Genomic DNA, 14,591 nt, shown 5'->3' with positions numbered 1-14,591 from the left:
TGTTGATGATCCGTCTGGTGTTTTGTTTCACACATCTTTGTTTCATTCAATTGAAATGACAGTATTTAAATAGCAAAGTCTTTGCATATTTACTTTCTCCTTCAGGCACTAAAAGAACATAAATATTTACAAAAATCAACCAAAATTTTCTTTTAGTGTTTCTGATCTATACAATGTCACAAAACTGAAAAACATAAAAAGCTCAATCTGTGATAGTTAAAAATGGGCATTTTGATCAATGTATAGCAAAAGAAAAAAAAAAAACAGCTGCAAGAAGCATAAATACACAGTAATGAATTTTAAATATAAGCAGGAATTAAATGTCCTCGGTGACCAGGCAGTAGAAGTCTGAACGTGCTTCATAGCTGCGAGATCCCAGATCAGAGACATCGATGTCGGAGGCTTTTGCTTGAGCTTCCTCAACTGGAGCAGCAGGAAGGACAGGAGCTTTGCAGGCCAGAGCCCTGTGCATCGGGAGACGAAGACCTGCAACAAATCACAGTTTACAACGTGAAAACACATCCACACGCCTCTTGCTTTCAAATAAAACCGGGTCCTGTTAACAAGTAGCGAATGTTGAGCTTAAAGCAAACCCGCTCACAGTTGACTTAACTTTTTAAACTACGCTTAATACTTAGCTACTTCTAGTATTTGTCATATTTCTTCATACATTTCTTTAAATAATGTTCTTTTGCCACTATGAGTTTGTATAGTTCAGTGTGTTTCAGCTGCACTTAAGCATATCAGCTAAATACACTCAAAATATTCGCTGTGCATTCCTATTGGCGATGGATTTTTTTTTTTCTTTCGATGTGCATTTTTCTATTTCAAGTCATGTTTCTCTAAGTTTTCTGTCAGGACAATTTGACATTTCTCTTTCACAAGCTTCCAACAGTGTTTGGCCTTCATCATTGCATTGTTTCCACTGATGGCTCTCTTGTTGGGGCCATGTTTGCTGTCAATAATGTGCAACAATTTCTTAAAGTTGCAGAACTACCTGAAACAGCAGAGTTTATAGAGTTTGCAAAAAATAATAATTGTGAAAGTATTTGTTTTTGAAATTAAATAAATAGGTGATTCCATATTATTTCCTCTATATGGTCTGAAAAAATGTAGGCATGTCTTACAGAACAAGGAATGGTGCTATGTAATCTTTATTTTTAGCTACAAAGTTGAGAGGCTGTATGCTGTAGCTCTTCATTAAAGCTGCACCTGCAACACTTTAACATTAAAGTTATAATTACAGTACTTTGCTAGCACCAGGATGATCTGCATAAAGTATATGTCAACTCATTGATCTTTTTATCATCAAGTTAGATAATTTCCCTTGCTTGGGTTTGCTTAATCAAACTAAACTAGCAAATTCTATAACATAGTTGAAATCAGTTTGAGATTTGTGCACAAGCTGAAATTATCCATTAGTCTCTTGTTAATCTTTGAGAATAAAATGCCAAAAATCTGGCAAAGTTTAAACAGACTAAGATCAGCACCAGAGTTCATATGAAGGCTTCAGGATTTTCCCTTTTCTGGCACCAATATTTACTGATGCAAAGTGCAGATGTGCATCCTGCATTCAAAAGATTTTGGGGTTTAATTTTATAGGAATATTTAACATATAACCATCAAAATAACCTAAAACTTTTGTTGCACAGAAACTTATGGCTGCTTCAAAAATCTAACACAAAATCCAGCATGGGAAGTTTGTTTTATATTTCTGACTTGCTTACTCAGATGGAAAAGTGTGTGAATAAATCAAATACAAAAGCGCCACTCATACAATGAGTACTGGTTTTACCCAAATCTCCAGCAGGGTCGGTGTCAGAGCGACAGTCCAGGTAGTCGGGGTCAAGGGTCAGCATGGGGTCCTTATCGTCCTGCAGCACGGTCTGGGGGTCGCCTGCAGAATCCTTGTGGAAAATGACTCTGCGAGGCATTGCTAATGCTAGCTCCTTCCAGAATGCTGATGACGGAGTCTGACAAAGAAACATTCCCAAATAAATACAACACATTATAAGAAGAATAGAATAGAAATAGAAACAGTCCTCCATTGCCCCACCATGGGGAAATGTCTGAGTTTGTAACCTCAAAGTTAGTAAGCTTTCTGCAATAAAAAAAAAGATTATAAAGAAATTTTTTTTTTTTTTAGTCTGGTGTTGGGGGTTGACGTCTGAGGAGGACGGTGGAATGGTTTATATCAAAACATATTCATATTTTACAATGTCCCAGTCAATTTACAGGCCTAAGGAAAATCTGTAGCAAAACATGAAATGTGTAGTTCACAGGTACTCTACCTCATCTTGCAAAGAAAAATGAGTGAAATTTTACATTTCTGGATGTGCATCCCCCAAAAGACTTGCAGCTGTAACTGCAGAGAGGACTTCTTCTAAGAAACATTTAAAAAATATATACATTTTCTTTTACTTTACAAATCATCTGTCCATCCCATAAATCCCCCCGCTCCAAAAAAAAAAAAAAAAAAAAATTTTAAAATACTTAAAAAAAAAAAAAAAAAAAAGATGAAATTTCTAGATTAATTCCAAAAAAAAAAAAAAAAAAAAAAAAAATCCTTTTAAAATACTGATTTCTGCTGTCTTTGTGTTGCTGCTTTTAAATAAATAAAGCTGCCGATTTGGGGCTCAACAACCCAGAAAACAAAGTTAGAACAAACTGACTCCTTTAATTTCCTTCAGCATGTGTTTCCACTTTGAAATGATGTTTACTTTAACATCTAGGCTCTAATTAAATTGAAAGATTTAGCCCCCAAAATAAGCCACACAAAGGGAAGCATTTGGAACTGGTTTGATCATTTCTCCAACAGTCTGCGTCGTTTCGCCCGAGGTCCTGTCACTGCTTTTTAAGTGGGTGTGACATACTTAAAGAAACCAATCACAATCAGGCAACATTTAAACCTAATGTTCAACAGTTAAATCAGACAAAACCTCACCCCACTTTTATGCAGTCTGGCTAAACAGCAACGCATTCAAAGAACCTCAATGCAAGGCAAAGACTTAAAACTGTGAGTGTTACCAGAGCCAAACTAATCACTCCCTTGTAGCTTGTTTTGTTGTAATAATGCTTACGTTTCTGAATAATTTTTGACTTAATAATAAGGTAGTCTTCATGAGTTGTTGTGTTCAGAAACAGCTATATCTTTATGGACATTGCAGCTCTTATGGGGGTTTAAAATCCCAAACGTAGAAGCCTTCTCTTAAACCTTACCACAGAGTTGTGCCTCCAGGTGAGTAAGGTGAGGCGGTGCTGGTTCTCACTGAGCTGCTGCTTTATCTCAGGACTCATGCGTTTGAACTGACCGTCCAACGTGATCAGGATCGGCTCCTGACATAACTCCAGCAAGTGCAGGAGGCCCTGTCTGAAAAAAACACACAGACTCAACCCATCAGGCTCGAAGCACACACTCAACACTGACCTCTAGTGGTACATTTACATAATCGCTAAACACTTTCACTAACTTTTATTGTTCCCTTTATGACAAAATAGATTTGTGTTGTTTGAGACTGACCTGAAATTATTTGTGCACCAGTCCTGCTCCAGATAAGCGTTAGAGAGAAGCACTATGAGGCGGCGCGAGCGGCTTATGTTCATTAGGAGCTCTGCTGAAGGCTCTGTTTAATAAAGAAGGCCGATTTATAATTATTACACTACATTTATGTGTGTATGAAGAGCAGTAGGTTTACACAAAACAAGCAGTAGTGACATATTGATCGTATTTGCCGTAATTAATCTTTTGTTACCAGTGTTGGGCAGGATATCGTTCTCGTTGAGGTGCACCTTGTACCCATTTTTATTCTCCAGATGAGGTTTGAGGATAAAGTTGATGAACTTCCTGTCATAATCATTGTTGACATAAGAGATGTAGGCGTCGTATAATTTTCCATCTGCGGATGCAAACGCACAGACGAAAAGCAGAAGTTAAGACCGATACTTCCACACGAGAACAACCTGGCATCGCTTCGATGTCTCACCATTGAGTTCATAATCGCCGTAGGAGTTCTTGTACCAGAGCTTGAAATTGAGGTGGCACCTGGAGTAAAGCACAGCTGCTGTCCCTAGCAGAAGGAGGAGGACGATGGCTGCAATCACTGCAGCTGTGTGGCTGGGACCGTCTGAGAACACACACACAGATAACAATGAGATGAGAAAACTGGGCATTTCACAATGCTATATTATCAGATTATATATTTACTAAGATTAGTAAATGACTAATATCATCAGGTGATGGACAAATGACACCAAATAAACAAAAAAAAATTTGAGATAAATCTCATGTAGAGTGATTTGTTTATTTTTGTTTCAAATTACAGCTAATAGCAATTACATTTAAGTTTCTGAGAACATTTGAATATTAAAGAATAATTAATTTTATGCAGAAGTTTCCACACTACACACTATATGAACCCTATCACGTAGAGGGCTAACATGATCTGTGTTTTTTTATTTTTGGCGGTCTGAGCAGAAGTCAGATCCTGCTGCAAAATGAAATCAGCATCTCCTTAATGCTTCTCAGCAGATGGAAACATAAAACGCTGTAAAACTTCCTGGTGGACATCTGGGCTGAGTTTGCACTTGATAAAACTCATTTCACCAGTTAATGACATGGCTCCTCCAATCATCGTTAACAGAAATTACACGCTGGACCTCAGGCAGGTTGGATTCTGCTTATCTTCACCATTCCTCCCGACTCTGAGACCTTCATTTTCAAATGAATGCAAAATTTATTATGACCTGAAAATAGGAACTTGGAATCCCTTAGCAACAGTCCAGCCCATTTTCTCGTTAGACCAGGAATGGCTTAACGAGGAATGCGTCAGTTGTAGTTCACGTTGTGAACACGCCTGATAGCTGTGCCTCCTGAAGTGTCGACTCCCACTGCAGTCAATACCTCGAGAATCTGCCCAAAAACTCCTTTATGGACTTTGTTTCGTAATAATCTTAACTCCATCTAGGGTGCGGCCCTTTTTCTGCCATACCTTTTCTTTCCTTTCAGCTTTCTACTAGTATGTTTGTATACAGCAAAACCTGCTTATTTAGCTGTATTCTTTAGTGGCTTACCCCTCCTGTGAGAGGGAAAGCCTCCACAAGAGGCGAGTTTCTGCAGGACAAGACTGTGTGGGCTGCACATACGTAATACTAAAGTGGCAGTGTTATGTATTTTTCAGGCACATTGTGCGATAAAAAGTTGTTATAAAAATACTATCAATGGCGTAAAACAAATTTAACACCTTGAAATTGGGCTGCTGTCTCCTTAAAACCTCCTGCTCTGTTTGAAACTCCGCCTTCAGTCATCACAACTGCACTCCCCTGTAAACTGTTTCCAGCATTTCACTGAAGTAGTTCCTGTAATGAGCTCAGCTGATGCACTGTTCCACCAGGTGTTTGCTACTTGCTGCTGGCTAGTTTGAAGGAGCTGAGAGGCGGAGTGGCAGGGGAGGGCTGCTGTGCGAGGAGGAGGAGCTACGCCCCGCAGGCTGCGCTCGATCCACCCAGGAATTTGCACAGCTCAATGGTTGTGATGGGAGATTTAAGGATTTCTCAAGCATGAATGAAAGAATCAATGCAACATTCCAGGTAAGTTTTTAATGAGGGAAGACATTATAACGTAATCTAAAGTTGAAAAGTGTCAATTTGACATAATACTGCCCCTTTAAGTAACTGATGTTTTTCTACTGAAACATCTTCCTGTAGTAATTTCTAAAAAATTAAGAAATATAATTTATCCAGGAAAAAAAATCTAATAAGGAAAGACATATACTGTATACAAAAATATCCAGGTTTAATTCTCTAAAAATCTTTCAGAGCGGAAAAGCCCAAAATGTTTCGCAACTTGTCTTACTTGAATTTTGCACGCTGAAGTCAGCAGAAATGTTTCTCACGGTGCAGCTGTACAGTCCAAACTCCTCTGCCTCTCTAAGGGTGAACTCCAGGAGATTACTGACAACCAGCCGGCCTGCATCGGGGGACCTGATAAATAAGAGAGAAAAAATACTCTTACCTTCCTCTGCAAACATCGACTCTGGTACAAAGTGAACTGAAGTAAACCAAACAGCTTTAAAAAAGAAGCTTCAAAAGACCAGGATGTTGTGTTGTGCAGGTAGAGAGTGTGGTTGGTGAGTGGCTGGCCATCTTTGCTCCACTGCAGTGTGGTTTCACACTGATCCTCTGATGGGTCCCAGTAGAGCAGAGCAGTGCAGTTCAGTTTCACAACAGAGCCCACACTCCTCCAGAGTTTGGTTGGGTCGCCGTTTGGTTTAAACTCTGGAGCTTTAACACACTGAGACTCTGCAAATACACGCCACAGGTATCAGTGTTCAGTGTGAGAGCTGCCCACAGTAAAGGCTAGATGTAAAGGCAGCTACTGGACGGTAAACACACACCATTAAAGCTATCGGGTTTGAGATAAATATAAACTACATGCTCACCCTTTACTACGAGGCGCACAGTGAATGATGGAGTACTGTTTCCTTGCTGAGTGCAAGTGTAGTTTCCTTGGTCCTCTAAGCGGATGCTGGAGAACTTCAGGAAGGCGTTTCCTTCCTGATTCTGGAGCGGCTGACAGTCCTTCTGCCAGGTCCACAGGGATCGGGGGAGACTCTGAGGCTGAAGTGTCTGCAGAGGACACTGCAGTTCATATGAAGGCCCTAAATAAACCACCTGCTCCTTAAACCTGCTCTCCTCCACACAGGTCTGACCTACAAAAAGAAACAGAGTTACACACTTCTAGTAAAGATCAAGTCTCTAGTTTATAAACACTTTATTATTTTGACCATGACTGCTGAACAATTAAAAAGTTATTTTTTAACTTTTAGATCAAAATAAACAATCTTCTAATCAGTTGATTGAACTATAAAAAATACATGATGAATTAATGCTCTTTAAAGTTAGTGGTTAAGTGTCTCTGTTTGTTTCCAGTAGACCTTTCAGTCACTGATATCCATTTTCCCAACTCTCCCTCTGAAAAAATTAAAACAAAAGCTGTTTTGAGAGATGAGCAACTCTCATTTTGGCCTTCATGTGACAGCCTATGCTTAACACCTGCACCAGCAGGTGGAGGAGCAGCTCTCACACCTAAGAATACTATACCTCATGTCTAGGATGGTAGTGGCATTATCATGCTGAGGGTCTGTTTTGTTTCAGCAGAACTGGTGCATTCAGTTCTTCAACTTTGTCTCAAACTAGCTGCTAAATCTCCTGTTGCAACTCTCTGTTTTCCCATAGGGGCTGTCATCCCAAACAAGGGGATGGCCTTCCCAAAGTCTGAACGCCTCTGAAAATATGTGAACTGTGATTAATTTGAGCTTGTTGTGTGTATTTTATTGACTTTGTGTGAATTTGAGTAAATTACCCTTAAAACTCAAACTATAGTGTACTCAAATCCTGTTTTCTGAATACTTTAAAAGCATACAATTAATATGGAATTCAGGGCTATGATTAATCTGAAATGTCTGGTCACATATGGGCTTATTGTGACTTTAAAATAAATAAATAACCTTCCCTGATTAAAATCCCCTGACTGGTTCTTTTACTATGTCCAAATGTCACTAGATCATCCGGGTTCAAAGTCCAGATTTAACGCTGTTGCCAGGCAACGACATGTGACTCCATGACAAATATGACCACATATTTGACCACATGTACACTGACCCTGTACTACAAGCATCACGTAAATCTAAATACATAGGTTATTATTAATAATCAATTTAAGAAAGCTAATTAAAGGTTTAATGATTAATAAAGTAAACACTTTTGTCCATCCTTACCGATGACGATGGCCTTGTTCGATATTCCGCAGACTATTAATAAAGCAGCTAAAAGCAGAGCCATGAGCCAAACTTTCCCCCTCCTCCTCCCTCAAACCGGAAAATAGGCCTCTTCCGTCGCTTTCTTTGCAAACGTCGTTCCCAATAATCTTAAAAATCTCACTTTATTCCCGTTTAGTTTGTCAGAAGTATGCAAGTGGCTACGCAGACGTCAGCTTGCTGTTTCAACAACTGCACCTGGAAGAACCTGAAGCGCCACTCGTGATTGGCTAACTCCGTACCACGTGATGCGCACACCGCTTACCTGTGGTCACAATGCAAATAACCTGCAGTGGCAGAACAGCAGAAACTCACAGAACTGCCCCGTCTGCTTCCAGCGGGGAAAACTGTGATAACAAAGCACTCAGATAGACATTTAACGGCGCGCAGGTGCATTTCCGGTTTCACCTCAGCCTACCTGCTGGTTGGACTGTCCGCAAAATTATTACCTCTGTCAGCAACGTTAATTACGTTTTTATTTGATCCTTTCAGAAAGTTGAAAATGATTCACCTGATTTCTTTTGGGGCATCTGGTAATTTAGGACAGGATAAGAAAAAAAGCATTTCACCAAGTGGTCTTGAAAATTATTTACCAAAGCTGGGATGCCAAAACGTTGTCATCTTTTCTTAGTTAATGTGAACCTTTTATTTGCAGATATTTATATACAGCTCAAGATCTACATTACCTGGAGAGCATCACCAAAGTCAGGGGACATAACTAAAAATGCATCACACATTAGGGGGTGAGTTAAGTCTCCATGGACAAGAGGCAGGCAGCCTGTCTAAGATGTACAACATGGCAACACATAGAAAAGAAATTACCACACATCAACATTCAGACCTAAGGGAAATCTGGAGGGACCTTTAAAGTGACCAATAAGCCTAATTGTCATGTTATTATCTGAGAAAGCCTGATGAGATATTATAAATCTGTTGTGATTTAACAAAAAAAGTACACAATGTTTATTAAATCACAATATGTGCAAATATTGAACTCATATTCACAGTTGTGATTCTGTGTGGATTAAAAAAAATCTAAACAACAGATTAAATCATGTTCACTCAATTCTTGGTTAACACAAAAACAGTTTAGCTTATGAAAAGAAGAGGTCTGAACAAATAAGACATACATCCCCAACTTGAGTGTTTTTATACTTCTGTATATAGGTATGAGTCCCAATATCTGAAAACGGGAAGTAAGGAGCACTTAATGTGTGAATGCAAACAATACCTGAGGTGCGACTCTTTTTGCAGTATGTCTTACCTGGGAGTTCAAATTTCAAAACACTTCCAGAAACAATTGTTTTAAATGGACAGAAAAGCCATTAAAGAGGAAGAAATTGTAGATATTTTTACATGCAACCCTGCTTGGTTGTGATTTTTAAAACCGTCATATTTTTGAAATTCCCCTTTCATTTTTTTTTCATTTTTTAATCCTTTGAGATCTTTCTCCACATGCAGTGAAGCTGCTGGAACAAGCCAGGCTGCGATGGATTTACACCAGACAAGAACATGCTGCAAGGAAAGTTCATTAAATTAGGAATTAAATATTTTATCCCCGACAAGCATGCGGCACGTTTTTATTTTTAAAGCATGACATTCAACCTAGAAACCAGTGCCTATGTAGGATTTCTCTTTCGGAGGTTCGCAGCCAAGAGGAGCTTGCTCTGTGATGTAATTTCGCCTTGGCATCAGAAAAACTGGCAGTTAAAACATTTCTGAGGCAGATAAAATAAAACATCCAAATGTGGAATCAATGTTGAACAGCCTAAACATTTTCTGTCAAATTCAACATTTTTGTTTTGATTGTTAACAAATGCAGCGGATTTGAATCATGTGTGACATAAATATAATTTTCTTTCCACCCTGACAAACCTTGGCATATGAGCCATTTTTTGTGTTCTGTTGTTTTTGGATTTTGTTCTCTTACATCAGTGTTGTTCTTCCCTCCTCATTTGCTGTTTCCTTGAGTATTAGTTAAGTTTAATAAAGTGATTGTTTATCTGTCCCCAGCCTACAAGTTCTGCTTCATTCCACAGCTATCCTCAATTACCTGATTTCTCACCTGGATCCAGTGACTTTCTCCACACCTTCATTTGTTTACATAACTCACTGGTTTCATTGTTCATGACAGGATCCTCCTGTTTTCATTTGTTTCCTATCATGCATGTTCCTGTTCTCCTCCTGCAGCATCTGTTTTTGATCATACCAAACTTCCATCTGCATTTTGGTCTGGCTTTAAGCTTAAACATGACAAAAACGTACATTTTTTATCACTGAATATCTTCGTTAAAGTAAATGTTTACAGGCAAAGTAGATTTAAACATCATGCCTCGTGTAACATACCTTAGTTATTCAGTTATTTATCAAGCCAATCATCAGATTATGACCATGCTATTTAGAAATATTATTTAAGAAGCTTTATTATTGCTCAAAGCAAAAATACAGACATAAACAATGTCTCATATACATTCAAATCTCTTATTTTATTCAATTATATAAAATATAATAATGGAAAACATTATTCTTTACATAAACAAACTATCTGAAAAAAAGCAACAAGCATTTTTTTGTTTCGTTTTACAGCTTAAGGCATCATGATAACACAATCAGCAGTCTATGTGCAGCTTAGTATTTTCAGTAGAACACTCATATACTGTATGGCTCAAAATCACAGATCCAACACTAAGCGCTCAGCCAAAACTCAGTAAATAATACCAACAATGTTATAAAAGGCAAGGTCAGTGACATCAGTTACAGTGTACACACACTTCTGTTCAGGGCTCCATTCAACATGGGTATAATTGTTAGTATTTTGGTACTTTTAGTGCTTTAAAGAAACCATGCTTTGTATTTCATAAAATAAAACATGAAATGATTACACAACATACAACTGCAAAGATGAGACACATTAAAATACTCAGCCCATATGTATATATTAACCCGGTGTCGATAGGAGAAAATCCTTGGTTTTAACTGTCCCTGAAATTGCATGTAATCATCACTCAAAACAGATATATCAAATAATCAAAACTCCAAAATTAGTATGAGAACCATGCAAATATCATGTATAAATTTCTGACCTTGTCTATATGGGTCCAACAGTAAGAAAGCTGTCTTTCTGTAAAGCTTTTCAGGACATGGACAAAAACGATGTGTGCAATCCAGGCAGCACTTACTGTGTCAATTCAAATATCACCATTGATCTCTTCAGGATAATTATAAAATGTTTCAAATTGTTCCAGTTTTACACGTAGATGCACAAGGCCACACTTGGGTTGTGTTTTCACAGTTAAATACGTCCCGTCAAGGCGTGCAAACATTGTCAGGCTTGAAATACCTGCAGGAAATGACGTTTGAAGTCATTAGATTTCAATTGTACACTCTGATCCAGAATAATATGCTTCATATTTTAATCTGCTTAAACATCTTCATTACAGACAATAATGAAAAATGTAATGCAACCGAAAAAAAGTGTCACTACTAAAAGAGATGCTCTTCCTCTGCTGCCGAATGACAATATGAGCGATAAAAGATATTTAATAGGTAAATTTTGAAGGGCAAGTTAATAAACTGTAAGGAATATCAAACATTGTGTTCTCGAATTTAAATTTTCACAGAATATTTTAATCTCACTGTTTAAATTGGATTTGCACCTGATATACACTACGAGAGAGCATAAATCAGAAAATAACTCTGGAGGAGCTTCAGACATGTGGTACTCAGGTGGGAGGATCTGCTGACTGGCTGACCTTTAGTCGTTTACTAAAAAATTAAAAGAAATACATCTACAGTCTGCCTCTAGAGACGTGAACAATTCGCTCTGCTCTGCACCAAACTTTTCAGATTTCTATTTGTAAAATCATTTTAGACGCAGGTATTAATCTGTTTGCCATGTGTTTAGGTGTGTTTTGTTTTTATTAATATTACCCTGAAGCAATGAAACTGAGTTTGGCTGGCCTGGCTTAGTGTACTCTTATCAAACATGGAGAACCAACAAGAATCCAGAGGAACCTGCTAGTTTATATGGACTATTTATTCTTATTCTTATTAAACATGGGGAACCAACATGCAGTTTTTTACATTGACCTTTTTGTCTTTCTCTTGGTTTTGTTGTTTTGTTTGCATTTCCTTCCAATTCATGTAAAGCACTTGTTGCCATTGCTGAAAATGTGCTATATAAATAAAATTACCTTACCTTACTTCAGAAAACATGATAATGTTTTGAGGTCGACAAAATTTTTCATAACTGTTGTGGAATAATAACTTTCAAACACTTAGCAGTAATTCTGTTTGGTAAAGTACAGACAGAAGTCTGAGTCTGAGAAATGCCACTATATTTTTATGTTGCTTGGTTTTAGTGAGGTCTGAAGCATGAATTATCGTACATGTATGTAGTTAGTTATTATCCTGAGATTAAGTCTTCTGAAGTGAACCTAGACAGAAACAGAGACTCACTTTAGTTCCTCTTGAAGTCTTCTGAATTTGTCAGTGAGTCCGTCATTTTTCACATGCATCGGCACAGGCGGGATGAACCAGGATGCAATGAACTTACATATGACAAGAACATGCTGCAAGGAGAGTAGATAAAGTTAGGAATGCAATATCTTTCTCCATCTGTACCATGCAGAATGTGCTTTGTTCCCCAGCTTGTCATTCAGGTTGATAAAATAAAACAATGTCTGGTTTTAGTATTGGTTTCAAAGAAAAGTTTTAAGCTCAGTCAGGATGTAAATGAAAGGTTTTTGCTGTTGACAAGACTTACCTCAAAGAGGATAACAAAAGCAAAGCGCACAGCTAAAATCAGCCAAAACTGATGGGTAATATTAAAGTCAGTGTCTCTGTAGTCTTTGTAGCTGTGAAAAGAAGCACAATGGAAAATATGTGAGCTGACAGAATCATTTTTATTTATTTAAAAAGAAACTTTTAAAAACAATTTGAAAGAAAAACAAACCTGCATGAAGTAGCATAGATTCCATCTGTAATCATTTGGCTTTGGTCAAACTTTACTCTGCTATCAGCCATTGATGCAACGGAGAGGGTGTTGTTGATGTAACCAGACATGCAGCTGAGGCACAAGAACCAAGATGAAGCAAATGTTTTATGGCGACATACAACCATTTTAAAGAAGAGGAAAAAAATCTCACTCTGACACCCCTGCTGTGCCGTTGACGCATGGCCCATAGACGTAACGATACACAAGTCGAGGGATGAAATCAGATGAAACCCCAATTACCAGCCCGTTTACAATGACAGCTAAAACACCGACAGCCTCCAGTATGTCTATCCAGACGCCTGAGGAAAAAGGAAAGAACCGTCAACATGCATGACCCCAAAATAAACTAATATCATCCACAAGTCATCGTTACCAATAGTATTGGTCTTCTTGGGGACCATTCTGCGCTCCAGTGTGACCATCTTAATGGCGTCCAAGCGGATCTCAATCACGTTATTGAGGAAAGCAAACAGAGGAGCAAGCGGAAATGCTGCCACAAATATGGTGGTAAAGCTGAACTGGATCACTAAAGTGAGAGTACAGAAAAACAAAGTTAACCGAGACAAGTTCAGCCTTCGTGTTTACTAATCACGCAGTTCATACCCATCTCTAAGAACTCGTTGAAGAGGCTGAAAGAGTCCACATCGGTGAGTTCATAGTTCGTGTGCCAGTCCCTGAGTTTGCAGCCTTCACACAGCTCTTGTCCCTCTTTGAGCTGATAGTCGTCTTTCAGGTAGCAGGTGGCGCATTTCCTCTGCAGCTTATGTTGCCTTTTCTTCTTCCCCAAGAATTTCTTGAACAGGCTAATGCAAACAGACAGCTTCAATTAGCCTAAACCACATGTGTCAAACTCAAGGCCCGTGGGCCACATGTGGCCCGCCATGTCATTTTATGTGGCCCGCCCCAGCATTTTATAGACCAATGATTGCCTTAAAATAGGTTTTGAGCACGAATTGACTACAAACTACATCTCCCATAATGCATTCCGATTGCCAACATTACGGCTTCTCGCCACAAGAGAGCAGCAGAGTCACCTCAAGCTGCTTATTGATTTTCCCAGCGAATAAAACTGAGATATCAACAAGCTAACATCAAAACGTCCAAGAAAAGAAACATCGATTTGCAAGTAAGACTGTGACTGAAGATGTGTGTGAGTTGGTGTCAGGATGGCAGGTCGCGCTAGACTTTTTTTTGTTATCGGTTATCTTGACCGACGACATAAAAAAAATCGACCATGTACTATTTTTATCCGTGAAATTACAATCATATTAACATCGGCTATTTAGTCGCATTTTATGCGGTTTAGTTAATATTCACCGTGAATCCAGATCCCATCACAGATTAAGCAGATAAATGTATCTACATTTTTCTCGTAGTGACAAAAACCACTGACTGAGGCCCCAATAACTTTAATAAATTAAATTAAGCGACTTTACTTAAATTAGCATCACTTCACCCGCTGGGGTCTGAATGCACTTCCTCCTGGTTCCCATCTGCAGAAAAATCTGCACTAATTCATCAGTCAGTTGGATCTGTCTGATCCAAACAGATCAACTGTGTGAGTGTTTTACCCTGCGCGGTCCGGTGTGAGCTTTTACCAGGATTTTTTATTTATTTTTCCGTGGTTTTGCTTCTCCGAAACGGACAGATGTTACGTCAGAACTATTTTTTTTTTTGAACTATTTTTTATTTTAAAAAATAGTTCAAAAAAAAAAATAGTTCTGACGTAACATCTGTCCGTTTCGGAGAAAGAAACCCCGCAAAAAAAAAAAAAAAAAAAA

At 38.4% G+C, this 14,591-nt stretch overlaps 2 protein-coding genes across 3 annotated transcripts in view; both read right to left on the bottom strand.

Moving 5' to 3' along the window:
- Positions 1–64: 64 nt before the first annotated feature.
- sigirr (single immunoglobulin and toll-interleukin 1 receptor (TIR) domain) lies at positions 65–8,086 on the bottom strand. Its single transcript, XM_007578597.2, has 10 exons — positions 7,776–8,086; positions 6,438–6,707; positions 6,090–6,297; positions 5,852–5,979; positions 3,984–4,124; positions 3,753–3,896; positions 3,521–3,623; positions 3,220–3,370; positions 1,796–1,973; positions 65–486 (listed from the first exon to the last, which is right to left on the bottom strand). Exons 1-10 carry the CDS (start codon positions 7,837–7,839, stop codon positions 317–319), a joined length of 1,557 nt encoding a protein of 518 aa, XP_007578659.1. The 5' UTR covers positions 7,840–8,086; the 3' UTR covers positions 65–316.
- A 2,133-nt stretch (positions 8,087–10,219) lies between these two features.
- LOC103156513 (anoctamin-9) overlaps positions 10,220–14,591 on the bottom strand; it is a 17,945-nt gene continuing 13,573 nt past the window's right edge. For both annotated transcript variants that reach the window (XM_007578594.2, XM_007578593.2), the window contains exons 19-25: positions 13,414–13,613; positions 13,184–13,336; positions 12,962–13,109; positions 12,769–12,882; positions 12,580–12,670; positions 12,273–12,385; positions 10,220–11,154 (exon numbers count right to left, since the gene is read on the bottom strand). In XM_007578594.2, the coding sequence (XP_007578656.1) occupies positions 11,121–11,154; positions 12,273–12,385; positions 12,580–12,670; positions 12,769–12,882; positions 12,962–13,109; positions 13,184–13,336; positions 13,414–13,613 (853 nt within the window). In that variant the 3' untranslated portion in view covers positions 10,220–11,120. The remainder of the gene's footprint in view (positions 11,155–12,272; positions 12,386–12,579; positions 12,671–12,768; positions 12,883–12,961; positions 13,110–13,183; positions 13,337–13,413; positions 13,614–14,591) is intronic.

Source organism: Poecilia formosa, unplaced genomic scaffold (genome assembly GCF_000485575.1).
Source record: "Poecilia formosa unplaced genomic scaffold, Poecilia_formosa-5.1.2 Scaffold484, whole genome shotgun sequence".
Lineage (NCBI taxonomy): Eukaryota > Metazoa > Chordata > Actinopteri > Cyprinodontiformes > Poeciliidae > Poecilia > Poecilia formosa.
Note: the sequence above shows the minus strand (reverse complement) of the source record. Positions and strands in the feature narration are given on the sequence as shown.

Bases quoted from the DNA above. Each gene is read 5' to 3' on its own strand.
- sigirr (XM_007578597.2), bottom strand. From the start codon at position 7,839: ATGGCTCTGCTTTTAGCTGCTTTATTAATAGTCTGCGGAATATCGAAC. The intron at 4,125-5,851 runs GTAAGACAAGTT...GTGTGTTCTCAG, and splicing joins CTTCAGCGTGCAAAATTCAA to ACGGTCCCAGCCACACAGCT. The intron at 487-1,795 runs GTAAAACCAGTA...GATTTGTTGCAG, and splicing joins CGACCCTGCTGGAGATTTGG to GTCTTCGTCTCCCGATGCAC.